Source organism: Vicia villosa, linkage group LG1, assembly GCF_029867415.1.
Source record: "Vicia villosa cultivar HV-30 ecotype Madison, WI linkage group LG1, Vvil1.0, whole genome shotgun sequence".
Lineage (NCBI taxonomy): Eukaryota > Viridiplantae > Streptophyta > Magnoliopsida > Fabales > Fabaceae > Vicia > Vicia villosa.
The window spans coordinates 49,039,682-49,064,139 of NC_081180.1; the positions used below are offsets into that span (position 1 = coordinate 49,039,682).

Below are 24,458 nucleotides of genomic sequence, written 5' to 3' on the forward strand. Positions count from 1 at the left end.
TGATGTTTCCACCCTAGCTTATAGGTGTTGAAGTACATGCTTCTTTGAAATTTTTTAGTGTATTTTTCCTCCTCTTTTAGTTTACTTTTAGGAACACATTGAATATTCGCAAGACCCTCTTCACGAAAATATCATCGAAGAACTTGAGCTTGTTCTAATTGTTGCATTTTGTTGTTGGGTTTGGCGAGCTTTTTTGTCAATACTTTGGTCAATTTCTTCTTAGTGGAGAAGAGCCTTTGTCCTAGATTCTAAAATCTTGTGATGCTTTTGATTGGTTCACTACTTCAAAAAAAATATTTAACCTTAGTTGGATATGAGGTTTTACCTCGGTATCATATGCGAGGTAACGAAGGGCGTCATAAAAAGTGTGTAACATTATCTCTCGGTTGTAATTTTCCTGACAGATAAGGTGTAATGGTAATGGGTTCAATCCCCAGCAAAACCTTTTTGGAGTTTTTAAATGGAAAAACCTTTTCCCCCTCAGTTTTGTCATTTAGATGACGGGTAAACCCACTTTAGTTTAGCTAGAAAAATATTGAATGGATGCAAGATGTTTTTCAAATACAACATAATTTTTCATATTATTATTTCTAACATCAATTTAATAAATTATATGTTCAAAGAGAGGTTAGTGAGACATACAATCGATAATAGATATAATAAACTCAACTGTATTTTTTCTCATTATAATGTCTTCTTGAAATGTTCGGGAGAACAAAATGGGAGAGCTACACAAATAATCATAAAATATAATATCAATCTCAATTTCAAACTGAAACTCAGACTCAATAACAACAAAACATCAACATATAGCTTTCAAAATTTTGCTATGTATAACAACTAAACAACACCAACAACTCAAAAGCAAAAATAAATAAAAACAACAATATCAACATTCAATCTCAATCTAAACAAAAACTAGCATTAAACAACAACTAACATTAAACAACAAATAAGAAAAACAATCTCTAAATAAAACTACATTAACATCAACCTATAAGAATAATTTTAATAAACCTATCAGTCAATTCCAATGAACCTATAACATATATCTCAAAATAACAATAATATAAAAAATTAATCTCAGTTTAAACAACAACAATAACAAGATTAAACCTCTAGGGTTTTCAATCTAAACGACAATAAAAACAACAAACAACAACAAGATTAAACCTCTAGGATTTTTGGTCTAAACAACAACAAAAACAACAAACAACAATAACAACAACACAAGCAATAACAACAACAAAATTATACATAGGCCGCTTAAGTAGGAGCAAGAAGTGGAATGGATCACTACAGTAACAAAATAAAAAAGTCACTCATATGAAGATCCTTAAACTGGCTTTTTCGGAAATAGTATCCGAGATTTGGCATGAGAGAAATGATAGGAGTTTCCATGGCAAAGATATAGATATGAGGATAGTGAATAGAATTCTTTATAACATTAAAGTTAGATGTAGTATGTATAGAAAATTAAGAATACATGTTAATGAATATGCTTAATTAACTTGTTCCACCTAGACTTACGGGTCGGTTTGTACTTATTGGTTTGTTGATAATAAAAGTAATGCTTGAATTAAAAAAAAAAGGAATCCAGCGAGGTTGGTAATTGGGAAGATGGGACTATGTTATGGAATTTTCAAAGGAGGAGACCACTTTTTGCCTATGAGCAAAACTTGATGGATGACCTTCCTCTATCTATTCATGGAATTATGCTTTCTTTGGAGTATGAACATTTATGTTGGTTTCACGGGGAGGGTGATGTCTACTATGTTGCTTCTTCCTATTGTAATATTTTTTAGGCTGATTTTGCTACTAGAACCACTATGCCAAAAGAGTTTAGACAACACCCATTTACCAACACTTATTTATAAGAAGCACTACTAAAAATCACGAGAGAATATTATATAGCCCTTTTAGATATAAGCGTTGACTCAAGTATTCACATTAGACAAAATGTAATTATATAAGCATTGTTGTATGTTTAATAATTTTTTTTTAAAAAAAACTTATATATTATATAATATGTTTATTTTTAACAGTACCCAAAATGAAAAAGAGTTATCTTAAGTAATATTAGACATTACTTATTATTTACAAAAAACGTTGTCTAATATAGTACAATGGTCATGGTGGGAATGATAGACAATAAGTACAAATAGGATTGTCCTTATGCCATCCTATTAGAGTAAGGATCAGAGTGTACGTTTGTACTTTAATACTCATCATCTCACGCAAGCCAGTCTTGATCTTTATCTTTTATATCTTCAAAGGTTTCTAATGTATGTTGGTTGAAGCATGTTGTAGAAGGATTAGAACTGAAGTCTTCTTAACCTAAGTCTTTGGAGTCTTCAGAACTTGTTCAGCAGAACCTTGTCTTCAGAGTCTTAAGCAATTGGTCTTCAGAAGTGATGTCTTCAAATATTCAGAACTTGTTAAGCAGAGCCTTGTCTTTAGCATCTTAAGAACTTGGGACAACATAAGAAAAGCTTTAGAAGGACTCCAAAGCTTCCTTGCAAAGTCACGATCAAAAGCTCTTCTACTAACTTTCCTTAGACCGTTGCATATGAAGCATTCCAGAATCTTGACTTACTTTGTAACATATCAAAGGTATTCTTCTAAAGTATTGCGTTCAGAACCTGATGAGGTCACACACCTTCTTACTAGATTCAGAACCTGTTTAGCAAAAGCTACACACTAGACAGAAACCATTCGAGTACATAGTTGTTCTCTTAGATACCATGTAAAGTTATCATCAAAACTCAAGGCCATATGCAAAACCAATCTTGTTCTTACACTTGAACTGTTTGAACTAAAAAATGTTGTATTGTTGAACTGAATTCCATTAAGGTAGTACAACCCATTCATTTCTCTAGCAGTTCCAATCGTCTTCCCCGAGTTTTGATCCTAAAAAACACAAGTAAAAAGACGAAAAATAACAGAACAATTAGTGTCCTTAGACCATTTATGATCAGATGGAAGATTACAAGCGAATTTAGGAACATGTAAAATAGATTGCAAAGTGATTTGTTTTGAAATTTTTATGCATCTTTTGCTTGCAATACTTGAATAACTACCATCAGCTATCCCAACTTTTTCAAAACCTGAAGTTGGAAAATAGGTACTGAATAGATGAGAGCAATTAGTCATGTGTTCAGATGCCTCTGAATCTATTATCCAAGGGTTATAGTGGTTGTGGGCAGATAGTTCCCAAGAATTCTTACATGTTTGTGTCACAGTTCCAATAGGAATATTAAGAGATGAATTGAATTTTAGAAACTTAATAAGGTTATACATTTTCTCCTTCGTACATGGAGATGAATCAACCTCATTGGTCGTAGGCATAAGATGGTCACCAAACTTACCAGCCTTGCCATGGTTTCTCGAGTTTGGTGATTGCGACCACAGTAGTCGCAAAATAAATGAGTCTTATCTCCACCCCGTTGATTAGGAAGTGGTTTACGATTGACATGGGGAATTTCCAAGTCATATCCTTCAACTGGTGGAGAGATATATGTTGTATTTTTTCCAAGCATCACTTGTCGACGACTCTCTTCACGACGCACTTCTGAAAATACTTCATCAGTTGGAGGGATAGGATTTCTGCCAAGAATACGACCTCGAACCTCATCAAAATCAACATTTAGCCCTGCAAGGAACTTGAAAACACTACTTACATCCACCATCTTCTTGTTATGTTTGCTATCAGAAGGTGATTTCCACTCATACTCATTGAAAATGTCCAAATCTTGCCAAATATATTTGAGACAATTGTATCTGGTGAATGAATCTTCACCTTGCCGAATTTCTCCTAGTTTGAGAGTTAATTTGTAAATTTGGGATTGATTTTGCAGTATCCTAATAGAGATAATTTGCACTTATCTCTTCATCCATGGAGTTGACTAACCATGTCATGACCATGGAGTTTTCAGCATCCCATGTATCATAATCTGCACCTGCCTTGTCTGGTTGTTTTTTGTCGCCAGTGATGTAGCCAATCTTTCCTCCCCCCTAAGATACATAAGAAGAATTACGACCATCGAAGATAATTAGCACTGTTCAGCCGAATTGTTGTGATATGAACAAGGTGGTTTGCATGGTACGTCCGGACTAATTGAGGTGTTTCAGGTTCGGGTGAGGAACGTTTGGATGAATGTGAGGACTCAGTGTCAGACATTATGTGGGATGGGAAAAAAAGGAAAAACATAGGGGAAGCAAAAAAAAACCCAAAGATTTCTTGTTGCGACTTATACCATATTGAAATATGTTTTTTTTATTTCATATATTCTGTAAGTTATAGAATATGAATTACACTAGGAAATAAAGGTAATTATTCTCCCTATAAATGCTAATAATAAATAAGGTAAAATAGAATAATACATTTAATTACTACTAATTATAATTTATATCCCGTCATAATGAGCTGTATGGCATAATCTATTTGAATTTGTACTAATATTCAACAATAATATTTTCATATTCTTAAATATTTTTATTCAAATAAAATATATGTGTCAATAATGTATTTTTATTTAAAATAATCGCAATAGTAGAAAAATATTTTAGGTATAATTTTCTTGTTATGGAAGTAGAAATATATTCAATAATAACTTTTTAAAAAATATTAAACATAATTATATCAAGTAGAAAATATTTTAGGTGTGATTTTCTTGTTATGTGGTAAATAAATAATTATGGAACTTTAAAAAATTATTAAATATAATTATTAAGTAGAAAAGTATTTTTACTATGATTTTCTTGTCATGGAAGTTTTAAACATAATTATTAAGTAGAAAAATATTAAACATAATTATCAAGTAGAAAAATTAGTAGAGTGTTTTTTATATGGAATCAGTATGGATAATTTTCATTTTCTCATAATAGATATCAGTTCTCGCTGATTATGATATATATATATATATATATATATATATATATATATATATATATATATATATATATATATATATATATATATATATGAAACATATTAAGTATGAGATTTTTTAAATAAGAGATGAAAGGAACAAATATCTATCAATAAATTAATTAAAAATTATTTATTAAAATTATTAATATGGATATTAATTTCCCTCTCTTGATTAATCTAATGGTATATATATAAGAGACGACTCAAGTGACAACACTTGGTTATAATGAGAAATGAGAACCATTAATCTTAACCATTAAATTTCAATATATTAAAATTAATGGACTAAATTGATTTCTCTTTCTATGATCTCTTTATTCGTAATTTATAGAATCTTTATCAAATTTAATTCATAATATATTTTAAGAAGAAAAATATTTGATTTTATATATTTTTTAAATAATGATAATCAATCAAAATTAATTTAATAGATGCTTCTTTTATTTAAAAATTAAAATATAAATATGAATTATTGCACTAGCCAAATATAAAAATAATTATATATTAATTAAAAAATATTTACAACTACTACAAAATATTTGATTTTATATTTTTTTAAAAGTGTTAATATGAGTGTATGTTAATTATTAAATAAAAATATAAGTAATCCAAAAAATATGAGTGTCTGTTAATCATATATTATTAAAAATATGAGTGTAAGCGTATATTAATCCACAAAATATTAATATAATGATCTATTAATCATAAGTGTTAATATGATGTTAATATGAGTGTATGTTAATTATCAAATAAAAAATAAGTCTTGTAAAATTCTTTTCATTCAGCAGTCATTATTTATTTTTAAAAAATTATTAATTGAATTAAATATTAACAATGAAGAGTAATATATGATTATACAAATTGTTTTTTCATGCAAAAATTAATTTTATAGATGAAACTTTTTATTTAATATTTGTAAATATTTTAATTAAAAGTTATTATATAAATATGAATTATCATTATAAATGGTACTTTTTATTTAATAGTTTTATTAAATTATTTTTTATTCAAAACTAGTTTGTATATAAATATGAATTATTATTGTGTCTAAATAATTACACAATAATCAATATAGTTAATATAGTTATATATTAATGAAAATAATTATATACTACAATTATATATCAATAAAACACTACATATTTACTTTTGCATATAAAAAAGAATTCATATAGTTATATATTACTTATAAATGTTACTAATATTTAATTATATTAATAATTTTATTTTAAAAATAACGATAATGTTTCATAAATATAATTGTTATGTAATAACTATTTTACACCTATATTAAAACTTATGATTAATATATAATTTTGTTAATATTATGTGGGATAAAATATTATTATAATCATACTTTTAAAAGAAAAAATATACATATTTATAATAATATCAGTAGTAAATATTTTTGAATTAATATATAATTATTTTAATTATTGGCTAGTATGATAATATATACTTATCTATTACTTCATAAATAAAATATAGTATTTACAAAATTAATTTCAATTGTTATCTTTATATTTAAAAGACATAAAATTAATATTTATCTTTTTAAAGTAGAGTGTGAAATAAATTTGATGAAAATCATAGAAATTTAAATAAAGAGGGGGTATAGAGAGAGAAACAAATTTAATCCATTAATTTTAATGCATTGAAATTTAATGGTTATGATGAATTGTTCTAATTTCTCATTATAACTAAGTGTTCTCACTTGAGTCATCATGTGTGTGTGCGTGTGTGTGCGTGTGTGTATGTGTGTGGCGCGTGCGTGTGTGTGGTCAGGATCAAATGACACAAAGGTGTCCAACATTGTAACATAACACATTACCGTATATTTTCGTACAACAAAATTCACCATTGAATTAAAAGATATTATCATATAGAATATGTATATAAAATTTAACATCAATCAGAAATTATTTGATATATATATATATATATATATATATATATATATATATATATATATATATATATATATATATATATATATATATATATATATATATATATCAGTATCAAATGACACCAAAGTGTCAAACTTATTAACATGACACCTTTTATAATTTTTCACCCCATTGTTGCATAAAAAATCTACTATGAGTTACACTCGCTCAAAAACTTCACATCAAATGATTATTTTTTAAGATCAACCGTTTGATTGAAACATATTATCATATAAATCATATGCATAAAGTTTGAGATTAATCTATAATGATTTACTATGTCATCGAATTATTGATAGATCATATGCAAAATAAATGTTTTAAGTGACTAGCCCTTTAGACAAAAGATGGTTAATTGTTCTCCAAGAAAAACACATTTCTCATAGTAATGAAAACCATAATTTAAATTTTGATATTCCTTCGACTCTTTCTTACGCAACACAAGTACTAAGTTGATATAAATGATGTGCATGATATTCATAATGATCATGAAGTAGAGACATGATATTGGTGTGGTTCACAAATGGTTTGTGTTGTTGCTTCTAGTTTATTTACGATTCACAAAAATATATATTAAAAAAATACAAATTATTTCATCACGGTTGGTTCTTTCAATTGTGATTATAATATGTAGCGTGCTATTCAAATTAATAAATATCAAAACTGACATTGCTGAGTATCGAACCTAGGACCTTTTAGTTTTTCATTACAGTTGTTTATTACAATTGTGATTTTATACAACACATTTTTTTAATTTATTACCATGATCAATAGACCATGGTTGTAAATAGTTCACTTACAAGCATACACTACTTTACCACGGACTATCATCCGTAATTATATCATTTTCTCAACCGTTGTGAATGTCTTATTCATCCATATTAACGACTTTTATGTTGAATAGATAAAAATTTCTCAATACTTAATATTATCATTCATACACTTTTTTTCGGAACCAGATCCTCTCCTGCTTTGTCCTTGCTGCTCATCTCTCCTGTGCAGCTTGTGACATTAGATTAAATCTAATGGTGGGATTTCTTTAGTTATTGAATACAGTTTTTTTCACTTTTCATTGTTGTATTAATTTGAAGGCTGGATTCAAAGCAGAATGGGAAGCAGGTGCTAAAAAAATGGAGAGAATCCAAATCCCTTTTTTCCTATAGCATTAATAAAATTATGTTAGTAATCAAAATCTTTATAAAATATTTTTAATTGAAATCAAAACTATTGTTTTTAATATATTTTAAATTATAAATTAAATTTTAACAATTTAAATTAAAAAAAGAACTTTTCTAAGCAGAAACAACATTAACTTAATTGATTAAGATTATTCTATAAATATTCATGCATTTAAAAAAGCAACAAGGTATGATGAATGATTTTTTTTATAGAAGCCTAAATTTTATAATCTTGTGAGTATGTTTAAAAAAAAATCATTCGTTATCTTAAAGTTTATTCAAACATATAAAAAACCCAACAATTTATAAATTTAGAGTTTGGAGTCTATTTTTTTAAAAAAAATCAATTCCTTCAAACTTTAACTCTAAATATACTTTAAATATCTCTAAAAAAAGCTAAGATCAACTTAAAAAACCCAACAATTTGTTTATTATTTAATTTTTTATGTTATAAAAAAAATTTTTAAGAGAATTTCTCAACCAACCCCATACCTTTCTTATGCACCATCAAATTGACCATTTTGTCCTCGTGTTTCCGTAGATGCATTTCAGGAAGTACCATTTTTTTGGTTTAATGTTGTTCTATTCCGTAGATGCATCTACGGAATCAGCCCAGACACAGAAAACCAGAGCAGAAGCATTTTTAACTATAAAAGACATTACATTGATTCATTGATTAATCGACATTATAGAGAAAATTAAGAAAACTAAGAGATCTAATAAATTTCAACGGTTAAGACAATGTCATCTGTTCCATGCATCATTTGAATGAAATCAATGTCGTATTTCACTTCATCCCACCAACGTTCCGTTTTTCAAATTTTAAACGAGGTCCTTGTTCTAATCTTCTGGATCCTTTTGATTTCTTCCATGGGTTTGTACCCCCCTCTAAAAAAGACATGATAGTCCTCTTGAGTTGGTCGAAGGAATGGATATTCTAAAACTGTAAAGGATGTTGTTCTTAAATCGATGCTCCAAAACCGTAATGCTCCTACCGAACGAGGTTTGTATTTCATTGTGTTGGTTCGAAATCATGTGATTTATGGTGTCCTGTGCTTTACACAAATCACCCTTGCTATCACACAACCAATTTTTTAAATGTGGCAAGTATATTTTTCAGTTGGACAAAATTCAAGGACATGTCTTTAATATATGCCTTCTCAACCGGATCAAGCCGACATGCAATAGGATGGCCTTGTAATTTTGCGCAAAAATCATGGTTATGCAAACCACAAACAATAGAGCATCTCCACTTCGTGCTAGCCAACATGTAACAACAGATTTTAAATGGACACTCGCATTTTCTAGTACTCGTGTCGTCTCTTTTAAAATTCTTTTGAGGAGGATGGTATTTCCCGCTTCTTTCGTACAATATTGTTATAAATGGGTTTCTTTTTGCCGTACCATTATCCGATCTTCCTATCACCACACCAAAACCAAGGCTAGTTGCGTTCCTACGAATCCATGTTAGCATGCTTTCACAATCATCAAAGTCTTGCTTGCTACGAAAGTCACCTCCGACATCTATCACATTTGCGACTACCCCATCGATACTCTTACAAACATCAACTAAAGTAGCTAATTCTCTTGAAAATATTATCGGGGTGCACCATACCTATTTGCAAACAATTGCCAAAATAACACAAAATTACATAACTGCTAGAAAAAACAACTCAGTGATTGTTCCGTAGATGCACCTACGGAAGTGTTCATCTTCAACACGTTCCGTAGATGCATCTACGGAAGCAGCGCAACTTTTTTCAGAAAAATTAGATGCATAATATGAACAATGTAGTGGTTGAAGATGTATATTTACCTTGAAATTCAGACTCCTCTTACTCCCTTTGATTTGTTGCACCAAAAAGTTTGAGTGTTGGAGTGAAATAGGGCATTGATGATGTAAGGTTTTTAGAGTGTGGAGTATGAAAATTTTGAAGAAATGAAACAATGCGGGAGTGATCATTCTGGTTCAAACTATATCAGACACTTCCGTAGATGCATCTACGGAAGCTTCGCTTAACTGATTTTTATGTGTATTTTTTTTCTCATATACACTAGTTTATTACGTTTTCGTAGATGCATCTACGAATGAAATTAAATTTTTTCAAAATATAAGGTGCTTCTGGATGTACTCTACGAAAATTAGGGGTAAAATTGAAATTTTGCGTGGTGTGTAAGATAACCATGAAGTGGGTTGAAATTTTTTTTTTTTTAATATCTCTAAAAAAGCTAAGATCGTGTATGATGACACACTCTAAAGTCTAAATATACTTTGTACCGCCGCTGGTTTCATAATGGTGGTATATCTTTTTTTTCTTAATTTTGAATATGATGATATATATATATATAGGAAGTGTGATATTTAATTTTCCATTTAAATAAAATTTTAATTTTGTTATCTAATTTACAAAAGAAATATAGTCTAAAAGTATATCAGATTTTCTGGTGTAAATAAAGAAATTGAAGAAAAGTATCTGATTCTAAAATCTTCATGTACAAGCTGTCAAACAAAACAATTTGTCCATTTAAGGTTTACACTGGACAGACGCAACATTTGGTCAAAATAGCAAAGAATAGCAAAGAATTTGAACTACAGTTTGAAATAGCTGAGATTTAATAAATAGTGTATTCACTATTCAATTACAATTAATAAAATTGATTTCATATGAATGTTAACATTTAAAAACATTTACTCAGATTGACCAATTGGTTCCTGTCCTAAAATGTTCAAACACAACTTGTCTCTTGCTTCCGGTACATGTATATGTGCACCATTCCAAAAACTTACCCATTCCCTCCTTAGATAAATATAAAACTGTCTTCAACTTTTTTTTTGTTTAAATAATTTTTTTTCTTTCTTCCCTACTTTAGGGTATTGTGCATTACAACTATTTCATATTTTGAAAATGCACAAACTCAAAAGTTTCTCTTTTTAAATTCCCTTTATCACACTTTTGCTAAGTGCGATAATTCCATAAAAACATTTAATTTGCGGATTTAAATCTGCTAAATCAGTATACTCCAAATTATGTATTTGGGTTGTCTCGCCTTTATCTACCTTTAAATTTAGCGAAAGGAACCAATATCACTCAAATATATTGACGACCATATCAGAATAGTCAAATATGTTAGCTCCTTTGATCCCCAATTCTCCAACATGTCAACAACAAACACAAAATCCCCAAAACACACATTATTCTCTTGCCCTAAATGAAGCAAAAAACATATCCAACATATCTTTGCCTATGATATTAACCGGTCTATTACTCTATTCCCGTTCCATGATTTCAATGCTCTTCCTCGGTCACCTCGGCGAGCTTGCTCTTGCCGGTGGCTCACTCGCCATTGGATTCGCCAACATCACCGGTTACTCAGTTCTCTCCGGCCTCGCCATGGGGATGGAACCTATCTGTGGCCAAGCTTTCGGCGCAAAAAGGTTCACACTTCTTGGCCTCACAATGCAAAGGATGGTACTTATTCTTCTGCTAACTTCAATTTTCATAGCATCCTTATGGCTCAATATGAATAAACTTTTGCTTCTTTGTGGCCAACAAGAAGATATAGCAAAAGAAGCACAATTATATATTCTTTATTCACTTCCTGATCTAGCTGCACAATCACTGCTTCACCCTTTGAGAATCTACCTTCGAAGCCAATCAATAACATTTCCTCTAACATGTTGCGCTGCACTCTCTATTCTCCTTCACATTCCCATTAACTACCTTCTTGTTTCTATGCTCAAATTGGGTATCAAAGGTGTCGCATTAAGCGCTGTTTGGACGAATTTCAACTTTGTTGGTTCGTTAATCATCTACATAATTGTTTCCGGCACATACAAGGCAACATGGAATGGAATTTCTTGGAGATGTTTTAGAAACTGGAAAGCACTATTGAACCTTGCAATTCCAAGCTGCGTTTCAGTTTGTCTTGAATGGTGGTGGTATGAAATCATGACTTTGCTTTGTGGGCTATTGTTGAATCCAAAAGCAAGTGTTGCATCAATGGGAGTTTTGATTCAAACGACATCGTTGATGTACATTTTTCCATCATCTCTAAGCTTTGGAGTTTCAATAAGAGTTGGTAATGAGCTCGGCGCAGGGAATCCATACCACGCAAAAATCGCGGCTATAGTTGGAGTTTGTTTTAGTTTTGTTTTAGGGTTTTTCGCGTTTGTATTTGCGGTTTCCGTGAGAAATTTTTGGGCTAGTATGTTCACAATGGACAATGAGATAATTGATTTGACGAGAATCGTGTTGCCGATTGTTGGGATATGCGAGTTTGGAAACTGTCCACAAACAACAGTTTGTGGAGTTTTGAGGGGAACCGCTAGGCCGAAATTGGGTGCGAATATAAACTTGTGCTGTTTTTATGTAGTTGGAATGCCGGTTGCTGTTTGGTTGAGTTTCTTTGGAGGGTTTGATTTTGAAGGTTTGTGGATAGGTATGTTGGCAGCACAAGGATGTTGTATGGTGACAATGATGTTTGTGTTGGTACACACAAATTGGAATGGTCAAGCTCAAAGAGCGGAAGAGCTCATGTCATGTGATCAAGGAGATGAAGAACAATGAGGAATCATATGAAAGATAAATTGTGATTATTACATTTTATTATGAAGGTTCAAAAGATAGTTATTCTTTATAATTAGATTGAACTATTTTTTATTTATGGTGAGGAGAATGCTTACAGATTAGTGTTAAAAGAGACATGTAATTCTCATTGTTTAATTTTTATTCCATCTTGATATGAAGATGATACTATATCAATCTCTTAAGTTAAATATTTTGGCTCTAATTGTAATATAAATTAAAAGCAAAGTATTTGTAACAATATCTCAATAGCAATTGCAACTTTAGGAGCCACATTTATTTTGAGCCAAAATACAATTTAGAACCACAATCACATCAATATGGTTTATATTAGATTTAAGGTTTATCTAATAATAAAAGTTTGCTTATCCAAAAAAATGTTGATGTTTAATGTTTTAAATTTATACCAAACACCTTAACAATGTCCGACACTCTTCTAAACCTCGTGAAAAATTTATATTCTTTAATGACTAATAAGTATAAGTAACTTTTTTGCATTTTGCTGCATCCAGGCTTTTGACCCTCTTTTTCTCTTCATCCCTCTTCTTCCTCTCTATTTCTCTCTTAATTCTGTCAATCTCTCTCTCTCTCTCTCTCTCTCTCTCTCTCTCTCAAGCAAAAGTGATTTTATAATAAAGAGAGAGTGAGATTAAGAGATATATAGAGATAATGGAGAGAGATGTAGAAAGAAAAGAGAAGGAGAGGATCCAAGTCCCTGGATTGACGAGTAAGAATTCATTTTATTTTATTTTTATAATTTTTTTTTGCAATTTTATTTTATGTATAATGTGTGGAATAAACAGCTCCCAAGGCCGCTTCAAGTAAAATAGTGAAACATGAGAAAACGTGTTATAATAAGTTGTTTTCATACTATTTGTCTTTGACAATTTTGATTTTCTAGCACTAGAAGTAGAGAAGAATAGAAGAAGAGAAGGAATTGTGGACTAAGAATAAAAAAAGAAGCTAAAAGAAGCAAAATAGAAATTTTGATTATTGTAATTATCATGGTCGTGATGTCGTTATCATGTTCGTGATGAAAATCTATCGCGATGATTTCTATATTAGTTGCAATGGAGCGCTTTTTTGACACATTTTCTGCTTCTTAAAAGGAGAAACAAACCATTTTTCAAGGTTTGATTAGTTTGTTTATGCGAGGTTTGATTTCGAAACTTGAAGTGTTATATATTGTTATATTTTCGACTTGATGTTTGAGTCCCAAAAAGAAGCGACACCAAGGTCCTCGCCTTGCGTGACATCACTCAGGCGTCATCGCCCGGGCGTCATCTTCACATAACTTAGGAGGCTCACCCTAGGGATAGGTGACATGTATAATATCGTTACCCTCATCTTAGTCATATGAGAATGAGTCATACCACGACTCCCTAGAAAGTAGGTAGTCAACATGCTCCCCTAGTGAAGCGGAAGAGGTTACTACCTTGAAGGATTTCTAAACCCTAGTCCCAAAAAGTCTCTATATATATACTTCTCCCCTAATTGTTGAGTGTACAAATCATAACTTACATATACTCATACCTAAGCATTACGCTTACATATAAAGCCTCTCCCTCGGGCGAGAAGGACATCTAAAACCATTATAATAGCACCATACAGGGCTTCTCGCCACAAGGGAGAAGCGCTAACGATTCTAAATTGTTATAAACCTATTAAGGCCTATGAGTATCCATACTCTTGTAGGGATACCATGCAACTTTTTATTTTTTAACCAGTACAGTGGCACCCACCGTAGGACCCCGGTATAAATAACTTAGGACACACTTTCTTCATCACAATCACCACACTCACTATAACCATCTACTCTCATATCTAGCCTTTCTCAGTTATGGTCAACATGAGAGCTCATTCCCCAACTTTGGAGGATATCAATGGTAGAGATGATGCCAACACCCTAGTGGAGATGTGTAGCGCTGGAAAAGCTGAGATTAAGCTATTGATTAACTTAACTCGCAAATAAGCAAGAGTCGCCATCGATCTTTATTGTTTCCAACAGAATGGGAAAAGAAAGAATAAAACCCATATAAGTTTTTTAAAAAAACTAATAAAAAGAGAGATTAAGGTACGAGGGTTAGTTATGCAAGGGGAATGTGTTAGCACCTATCACATCCATGGTACTCCATTGGAACCTAATGAAAATATGTGTTAACTTAAAACCGTGTTGTTTGCAAAAAGATTGTGGCAGTGAAAAAATAAATGTTTTTATTATTTTTGTGTGCTCGGCGAGATGTTGCATCTTGTACCTACATATCCCTTCTGTACAATATGGAAGTCAGAGCATTTGTAGTTCTACTCAAAATGAAAATACGGAGGTTTGTTTGTTTGATTTTAATGGAAAAGACATACTGTCGTCTTCGAGTGGAAAACACCAATTGCCATCCACAAGTATGAGGAAGTGTGTATTTGCATCATCTTGATATGGAGAGACTACTTAGATTTACTCAACCAGCATGTCTCACATTCAAGTGGAAAATATCAACAACTACAACATCAACTTTTAGGGGCTTTAGGGTTTGCATTACTGCAAGAATTGGATTAATGTTCTTTCTTTTTGAAAATGTTTTTAAAATAAAGTGCACAAAAGGCATAAGAGAAAGTTTGATGATGTTTGTATTTTTTTATGTTTTGGAAAGTATTTGAATATGCTTAAGTCTTAGCATTTATTAAGAAAATATTTGACGATCACTTGAAAAGATCAAGGTTTATTGAGAAAATAGTTCGAAATTTGAAAGAAGAAAGTTTTGAAAAGGGAGAAGATTTTTAAAATTAAAGAAGGGGAGGAGATGAAGAGACTACCCTAAAGCATAAAGTAAAATATAGGCAAAGAAAGATCTAACCACACAAGAGAAGAGCACTTGGCAATAAGCCAAAATGAAACTTACCTTTCCTTTGGATTGAATCAATAAGCAAAGCATCAGATAAAGCAAGACCATAAGCAGATGAAAATCCCAAGCATCAGATAATTTCAAGGCATCAGATTAAGTCACATGCATCAGATGAACTAGGATTTCTCAGATAAGTTCTAATTGTATCCGAAGAGCTAAAATGTTTAAGATGAAATATGATATATTAGATGAAGCTTAAGAACACAAGTGTATCAGTTGAATTTCAACTTTAAAATTCAATAGTCAAAATAATGGCCAAGTTATCAGATGAAAGTTTAAGGTCTCAAGTCAAATCTCCAAATCATATAATCAAGAACCTAAATCTAAGTCCATAAGTCCAAACTCAAGCCAAGGATATTAACATCAAGTTCAAATTAGCATTAAGTCTATTAAGGTTTAGAATTTACTAATGTCTTTGAAAAGAAAAAGAAATGGCCAAGGGGCAAAAGGAAAAAACATAAAATAAATGATGTAACGATAAAATGACATGAAATGTAATGCTCAAGGGTAAATTGCATGAAATAAATAGCAAGAATTAAAATGGCAAGAATTTAAAGTGAACTAAAGTAAAGTTAGTACAGTAATAATGTTAGTATTAAGGTTATTGTAGGTGTTTTCATGTTGGCTGCATTTGTGGTAAAACATAATTGGGTGTTTAATGTTTTGACCAATGTCATGACATGCTTTATATGGTGTTATGCAAGTTGCATATGTTTAAGCTAATACAGGTTTTGTTAGTGAATGTCATGACCGATGTCATGACATCCATGGTTGACAGCAGGAGCTTTTATGTTTTACTATTATGTTTCTTAATTTTTCTCAATCTACAATTTAGGAAACATTTTATTGTATGCTGAATGTTTCTTGTGAGATATTGGATCGAACTCTAGTATTGTCGAAGGGTAGCTTCTTGGTTCGACAGTTCGACAGAGTTAAGCATGAAGTCGAAGGATTGTTCACATGCTGGTGTCGAAATGTGCATGCTGTAGTCGAAGATGGGTCTAGCATGCAGATGTCGAAGATGCTAGGGTTGTTAGCATGTTAAATTAGGTTTTAGTGTTTAAACCCTAATTTGTTAAGTTAGCTTGTTTATTAAGTTGGCTTGTGTAATGGGCCTTGCTGAAAAAGCCCATTAGTTAGTATGTTAGGTTTTATTATAAATAGCATACTAGTCTCTCATCATTGCTAAGCTGCAAATCCTAATTTGGGTGAGAGAGGTTATTTGTTATTCTTGTAAACTTGTAATCTTGTTTTAAGAGAAAGTGAAAGAATAGCAGTTATAACCAATTCTTGTGTTCTTATTCTCTTCCCTAATTCCCTATTATACTTTGTTATTGGTATCGTTTTTCACAACAAATTGGTGCGGTGAGCGTGGAGAAGATGCCTTCAACAAAGTATGAGATTGAATAGTTCACCGGAGTGAATGATTTCGGTTTGTGGCGCTTGAAGATGAAAGCCCTACTGGTTCAGCAGGGTTGTTTAGAAGCGTTGAAGGGAGAGGCAGCCATGAATGCAGAATTGACGGCAGCGGAGAAGACAAATATGATCGAGAAAGCACACAGCGCAATTTTGTTGAGCCTTGGTGATAAGGTTCTCCGACAGGTATCAAAGGAGACGACGGCATCAGGGTTATGGGTGAAACTTGAAAGTTTGTATATGACCAAATCGCTGGTAAATCGACTCTACCTGAAGCAAGCTTTGTATTCATTCAAGATGATTGAAGACATAGTATTGGCTGAGCAGTTGGATATGTTCAACAAGTTGATTCTTGATCTTGAAAATATTGATATGAAGGATCTGGGAGCTGCTTCCAGGATTCTTGGAATTGACATTCGGAGAGATAGAAAGAAGTCGAAGATATGCTTATCTCAAGAGGCATATCTACGGAAGATTCTTGAAAAGAATGGTATGTCGAATTCGAAGCCAGTTGTGATTCCAACAAACCCTCAATTCAAGCTGAGTATTGATCAATGTCCCAGTACTGATGTCGAAAGAGCCTATATGAATAGCATCCCATATGCTAATATAGTCGGTTCTTTGATGTATGCTATGGTCTGTACTAGACCCGACATAGCATACGCAGTAAGTCTTGTAAGCAGGTACATGGTGAATCCTGGAAAGGCTCACTGGCAAGCATTGAAGTGGATTTTAAGGTACATAAATGGGTCTCTGAATAGAGTCCTAATTTATGGTGGAGCCTTGGGTGAAGATAGTAAAGCAGTAATAGAAGGATATGTCGAATCTGATTATGCAGGTTGTATGGATTCCAGAAAATCTATTTCTGGATATGTTTTCACTATGTTTGGCACTGCAATTAGGTTGAAAGCAACACTTCAGAAGATTGTTGCTCTATCAACCACTGAAGCGGAGTATATTGCCCTAACTGAAGTTGTGAAAGAAGCATTGTGGCTTGAAGGTTTTGCGAATGAGCTGAAACTTCAAGGTCGAGGTATCACTGTTAAATGTGATAGTCAAAGTGCAATACACCTGTCGAAGAATTCAGCCTATCATGAGCGAACTAAGCACATTGATGTGAGGCTGCATTTCGTCAGAGGAGTAATCGAGCGTGGAGAAGTCCAAGTGCTGAAGGTTTCGACTGAAGACAATGTTGCTGATATGATCACCAAGACATTGTCGAGTTGCAAGTTTTTCCACTGTATGCAGTTGATAAAGCTGCATGAAGAAAGCTAGTCTGTTCCTTAACGTTGTAGAGTTAGGTCCAAGGTGGAGATTTGTGAGATATTGGATCGAACTCTAGTATTGTCGAAGGGTAGCTTCTTGGTTCGACAGTTCGACAGAGTTAAGCATGAAGTTGAAGGATTGTTCACATGCTGGTGTCGAAATGTGCATGCTGTAGTCGAAGATGGGTCTAGCATGCAGATGTCGAAGATGCTAGGGTTGTTAGCATGTTAAATTAGGTTTTAGTGTTTAAACCCTAATTTGTTAAGTTAGCTTGTTTATTAAGTTGGCTTGTGTAATGGGCCTTGCTGAAAAAGCCCATTAGTTAGTATGTTAGGTTTTATTATAAATAGCATACTAGTCTCTCATCATTGCTAAGCTGCAAATCCTAATTTGGGTGAGAGAGGTTATTTGTTATTCTTGTAAACTTGTAATCTTGTTTTAAGAGAAAGTGAAAGAATAGCAGTTATAACCAATTCTTGTGTTCTTATTCTCTTCCCTAATTCCCTATTATACTTTGTTATTGGTATCGTTTTTCACAACATTTCTCCTAGAAGATTTCGTTAACAGCATATTCTGTAACAGCCAGATGACGTGTAAATTAGGTTAACTTGGTTAACCCTAATTTGTTTCTTGGAAAGTCCGAGGCCTAAGAGCTGCATATAAGAAGACTGCAATCCTAATTTGGAACGCATATAGATTTGTTAATTGTGAAGAACCGTAGTTTTGTGTCTGTGTGTTTAGTCTCTTGTACTCCAAGCAATTGTCTTTTGATGATTGTATTGAAATAAGTTGTTTTTGTAATTTGTTACTCTAAGCTTTTAAGCACGAGTGTGTGTCTCATGATTGAAGCTTTTAAGCAGATCAAAGTGTGTTTTGAAGTGTGTCTTCTCTCTTATTTGATTAATGTCTGTTTGTAATAACTGCTGTGATTGAGGGGGAGTGAGTGGCGATACTCAAGTCTAGGATTAGATTGCAATTGCATTGAGTAGGTCTTTAGTGAGGAGTTGTACACGGGGGAGTTTAACTTTGAATTAATACTGCTTATATTGGATTCCTCATTGGCTTGGTAGCCCCCAGAGTAGGTATTGTTGTATACCGAACTGGGTGAACAATTTGTTGTGTTCTTTACTGTTTTTATGCACTTCTGTTTTAAAGTATTATTCTGTGTGATTGTGGATGTCATAACATTCAGTACGACATCGCGTGTGAGTTACTAGAATTTCCAGTTATAATTAATGACCCGATTCAGGATAAATTTAGCGATATGTTATTTGAATTCTTGGTGGGCCAGAGCGACATCCTCTAGTGGAAGGCATGTTATTTTCCTGCATAGTGTTTCCATAAGACGATACTTGCGACATACCAATTTTGCATATTTCATATGGTAGTCTTTTTTCCTTATGTACATTCCAAAGTTAAATTTCATCATGATAATATATCATTTTTATTGGGTTTCCCTACCCCATGGTTAATCGTGGCATAGGTACTAACGTAAGAATAATAATTAAGGAAAGGAATTTGTTGTAAATGAATCACATAGACTTGGGAAGGTCATACCGTCGTATTAGTTGGTAAAGTTCTTTGTGAATTGGTCCTTTAAATTGTCTGCATTTTGCAAAACAACAACTTGGAGAAGTGTTCAAAGTGTTCAAGTTGATCTAGCTTGCTTGAGCTGTATGAAAATATAGAAGGGACACATGTTGGATACGATGTCTCCGCACGTGGTACGAAATTTGGGCCTTTGCTTAATAGGCCAGACTACTGCATTTTAGAGAATGTTATGTAGAATATTTATTAAATATTTTATTGTTATCGGTTTACCAATATGAATAAGTGATTTGTTTGGCAGCTGGATGAAGATTATTTTCAAATTTAAACAGATATTTAAATTTGAATTTAAATTGAAACAAATTATATCTTGTTGGAGAGATTTAAGGAACAAATGTTATCCAACAAAATCTGCATCAATTCTAGACAAAATCAAATTAAATATCCTTGTTTTTATGTACGCCACTATGTTTAAGTGACTTGGCACAGTAGGTTTGTCTGGTTGAGTTGTAAGATTTAACATCACTCATAGTTGTGATTAAGGTTGATCACTTGGATTTAGTGATTTAAAGTTCAAACACTTGGGCTAATGTTTGAGAGAAAGTGAGAGGGGTTCCTATATTTAGGGGAGACCTAAATAGAAAGTCACTGGGTAGTGGTGGGAAAGGCATAAGATAACCTAGGGTTTGTTGTTGCTTGTAAGATTGATTGTACTACTAATAATGATTTTCCTTTCTTGGTTTGGAAGCCATCCCTCCAGACGTAGGTGTAAGTTGCATCAAATTGGGTTAACAATTTCTTGTGTTATTTACTGCTTTTGTGATCCATTATATTGTGCAAGTGTTGTGTTATTACTGGTGTAACTTTTTGGGGCAGTTGGTCCAACATCGAGTTTGACATCTATCCTTTGAGGAACAAAATTTTAGTTGGATTTATTTGGGTAACAATGTGGTCATGTCCTTGGCTCTCTTGAACTTCTTGAGTACTTGACATGATAAACTCTTACATGCATTAGCTAGATTGTTCTTCAACTCATTGACTTCTTGGACCTTGTTATGAATTAAATGTGTTACAATGTCAACAAGCTGTTGAGAGAATCAATACACGATGTCATGTATACCAAAGCATAATTGTTGTCAAATTAAATACGACTTCATTATCATTAGTTCCTTAGATGGACCAACCACCGCAACTCTAAAAGTAGTGGGAAGAAGCGCAATTGTTGGCATTTCCATTGTTTATGAAGGTTCATTTGATCTTTGTCATCGTGTGTATACAAAAAGCATTATCGTGGTCTGGTTATTGGAAAGTTTTAATTGTATTGGTTGTACTATCCTATTGGGGTACCAATTTTTTGTTTAACTGTGAAAGTCTAGCAGAGATTTAGTTTACAGCTCTCAATGGGTTTTTTTTTCTTTTTTTCCAAGCGATTACGTCAAGGAATGAACCTTGTCCCTCAATTATAATTTCTTTATCTACTTCAATGAGGGTTAAGTAAAAGAATATGAAGTTGAACTATTAGCTTAAGAAATGCATAAAAATAAACTAAAGTAAAGAAGATAAAGTTTATAAAATAGTCCGATTGATTTGATCTCTAAAATGATTTACCAAGTGTGATACAAATAGAGGAAACTACACTATAGACAATAACATCGTTTCCTACAAAAATATTGTCTCATTTATCTATTTATACAAATAATGTGTGAGTGTTTCCTCTATTTCAAGATATGTGACACCACACGTTTAACATGTTGTCTTCAGCTTCTTGGGGTGTTATGTTGATTTCATCCATGTCTGACAAATTTGTTAGGCCATGTAATATAGACAATCATTTTAAACTAGTGACTGTAATTTTATCTCCTAAAGATGAATAACTAAGATGTCGCGGATCGAACCTATATACTTGTATATGATGTCTCTGTGCAACTAACAACTTGGCTGGTTTAACAGGACTCCACTTCTTTTAGTTGTGACTATTATCTACACGAATTGATTAAATTATCTATAATCAAAGTTTTGCTGAAATGAATGACTGCAATAGACTATATAAAGATTTGGTTTGCTTACTTTCTTATTGTGATTGTGTTTGTTGGACCTTGCCACAACTTAGAAAACTTCGGATAACCTTCTAATTGTAATTCTACCAATTTCGACTTATATTTTAATTATTTTTAAATTTAAATAGAATTAAAATCAATATATCATATATTCAATCAAAATCCAAATAATAAAAAAATTGTTTAATTGTATTTTTTGGCACGAATATTATAATTGTGCAATTTTATCTCCACATGTTTTTTGAGCATTTTGATCGCTTATATATGTAAACATTATAAGCCAAAAAATAATCAATAACGAACTAATAAAGCATGAGAGTAAAGAAAAATAGTTACAAACCGTGGCTATCATCTCTACACGAATTAATTGCATAATCCATGAGAGAAATTGTACGTTTTCATTTAATGAGTTGTCTATTGGTCGTTGAAATTAAATATTAGTAGTATACCCGAAACAGTTCTCATTTGCAATTATACCCAACCCGTCGCCCCCATTTTGCTGTACAAACAAAAAGCACCACTCAGTTGCTCCGCGAACTCGCCACGGTTTCTTCTTTATTGCGCGCATTCTACAACTCAAGCTCATGCATATATCTACTCTTACTATCTTCACTAACATAATTCAAACCATTCTCTTCTTCTTCTTCTTAATTCATCCAATCATTTTCATAACTCAACCTTTTACTTCAAGTTTACACTTTTTGCTGCAATTTACATTATTTCAAACAACCATGTCTTCTTCTTCTTCCAAAAGACATCCAACATACCACGGAATTCGAAGCCGGGGAGGAAAATGGGTGACTGAAATCCGCGAGCCTCGCAAAACCAACCGCATATGGCTGGGCACATTCTCTACCCCTGAGATGGCAGCCGCAGCTTATGACGTTGCGGCTTTGGCTCTCAAAGGTCGGGAGGCAGTGCTAAACTTTCCTGACAGGGCTAGCATGTATCCCGTACCGGCTTCCAATTCTTCTGATGACATACGCGATGCTGCAACTGCTGCAGCTGAATTCATGAACGCTGAATCCAGCAATGACACTGGTTTTGAAGTTAATCCTTCGTATCAACCTGATCAGTTTCTTGATGAGGAAGCTATATACTCCATGCCAAGTTTGATGGTAGCAATGGCGGAGGGAATGATGCTTTCACCTCCCAGAATGAATCCACCACCCTCTGATTACTCACATGATCAATATTACACTATGGGACAAAGTTTGTGGAACCATTTTTGATCTGTCAGACTGTCCCTCTCTCTATATATATAATATAAATATGATATAATTACTCCTTTCTTTTTCCTAATCGCATAGCATGCATCGCAGTGATCATGACTAGCTAGGGAGTTTGTGTGTGTTTGGATGCTTGTGGGATCAATTCGTTTAGGCCTGGTTGCATTCGTATCAGAATTTTCGTTTACGTTTTTATAATATATGAGTCATGAGTTTTTTGGTGCCAGAGTTTTTCTTTTCTTTAATATACTATACTACTACTATACTACTAAAGTACTATATATAGCATGATTAATGATTTTCAAAAAGTAATAATACCCGACATAAAGTGGGTGACGAAAAGTAGAAGGTTGAGACAAAAAGATCAAACCATCAACACGAGGACAAAACCAAATGGATATATCTAAAGGGAAGACTATCTATTGCGATGCAAAAGTTAGAAAAGGCATGTTTAGTTGCTTTGTTTGAAAGTTGAATGATAATATTATGTACTTTCTTTAATCACACCCAAGTTACAACCATAAAATGTTCAACATACAATAAAATTAGCAATTAGACATACCACTTATTCATCTAAACCCTTAAAATGATAGGTGAGTGTGTTCTTCCAATTATAAATGTTCAAGTCTCGACATTCCTATCTAATGTGAGACTATTTCTCTACTAATTACTTACAATTGCATTATTATTCTAACAAATATTAGCGAGCAATCAAATGAACATACCCTCAGAACATTCCTTGAATGTTTTTTCTTGGATATTAGTCTCTCTTCTTGTATAGAGAAAAATTCAAATATGTTAGCACATCCATGTCCCACTTATAAGTGAAGATGGTCCTTCTTGGATTAGAACATAGAGAGAAATGAAAGGAAAAATCATCCATGAGAAAAAAATTAAGAAAACTTATTCCTATTATTGCTAAACCAGTAGAAACTTCAGATTCTTTAATCCTTGGATTGGGCTAACTTTTGGATAGAAGGTTTGTGAGATCTAGTGATACAATTTTACCGTTTAGATCATCAAAATAGTATGAATAGAGAGATATTTAGTTCATACTGCACCAATGTTTTTGGGGATTTTTTTGTGTTCTCATTCTTAAATTGTAAGTTTTGTACTTTGTTATTTGGCTATTTTGCATGGTTGTTAGTACCATTTGTGTTTTATTTTGATATTCTCTTGTAACCTCACCTCATTTGATCATAATGGAGCTCTAGATGGCATGAGGTTTTTACCAATACTTTCAGGGATTTTTCACGACAAAAAATTTAGTGTTTTTTTGCTCTCAATTGTTATATTTTCTTCCATATTGCCGCTCCTCAAAAGTTTTTACAAGTTGAGAGTTACATTTCAACTGTATGTTGTTTGTTATTGGTGTTTTTGTGTAATTCTCAACAGAGGG

The 24,458-nt window shown here is 32.4% G+C and overlaps 2 protein-coding genes across 2 annotated transcripts; both read left to right on the forward strand.

Annotated features, from left to right (window-relative positions):
* The first annotated feature begins 11,126 nt into the window (after window positions 1-11,126).
* Window positions 11,127-12,736, forward strand: LOC131605730 (protein DETOXIFICATION 49-like). The gene has a single exon (XM_058878055.1). The coding sequence runs from the start codon at window positions 11,186-11,188 to the stop codon at window positions 12,626-12,628; it is 1,443 nt and encodes a 480-aa protein (XP_058734038.1). The 5' UTR covers window positions 11,127-11,185; the 3' UTR covers window positions 12,629-12,736.
* A 9,678-nt stretch (window positions 12,737-22,414) lies between these two features.
* On the forward strand, window positions 22,415-23,278 carry LOC131631089 (ethylene-responsive transcription factor ERF024-like). Its single transcript, XM_058901899.1, has one exon. It carries the CDS (start codon window positions 22,415-22,417, stop codon window positions 23,060-23,062), a length of 648 nt encoding a protein of 215 aa, XP_058757882.1. The 3' UTR covers window positions 23,063-23,278.
* The last annotated feature ends 1,180 nt before the right edge of the window (window positions 23,279-24,458 follow it).

Bases quoted from the DNA above. Each gene is read 5' to 3' on its own strand.
- LOC131605730 (XM_058878055.1), top strand. From the start codon at position 11,186: ATGTTAGCTCCTTTGATCCCCAATTCTCCAACATGTCAACAACAAACA.
- LOC131631089 (XM_058901899.1), top strand. From the start codon at position 22,415: ATGCATATATCTACTCTTACTATCTTCACTAACATAATTCAAACCATT.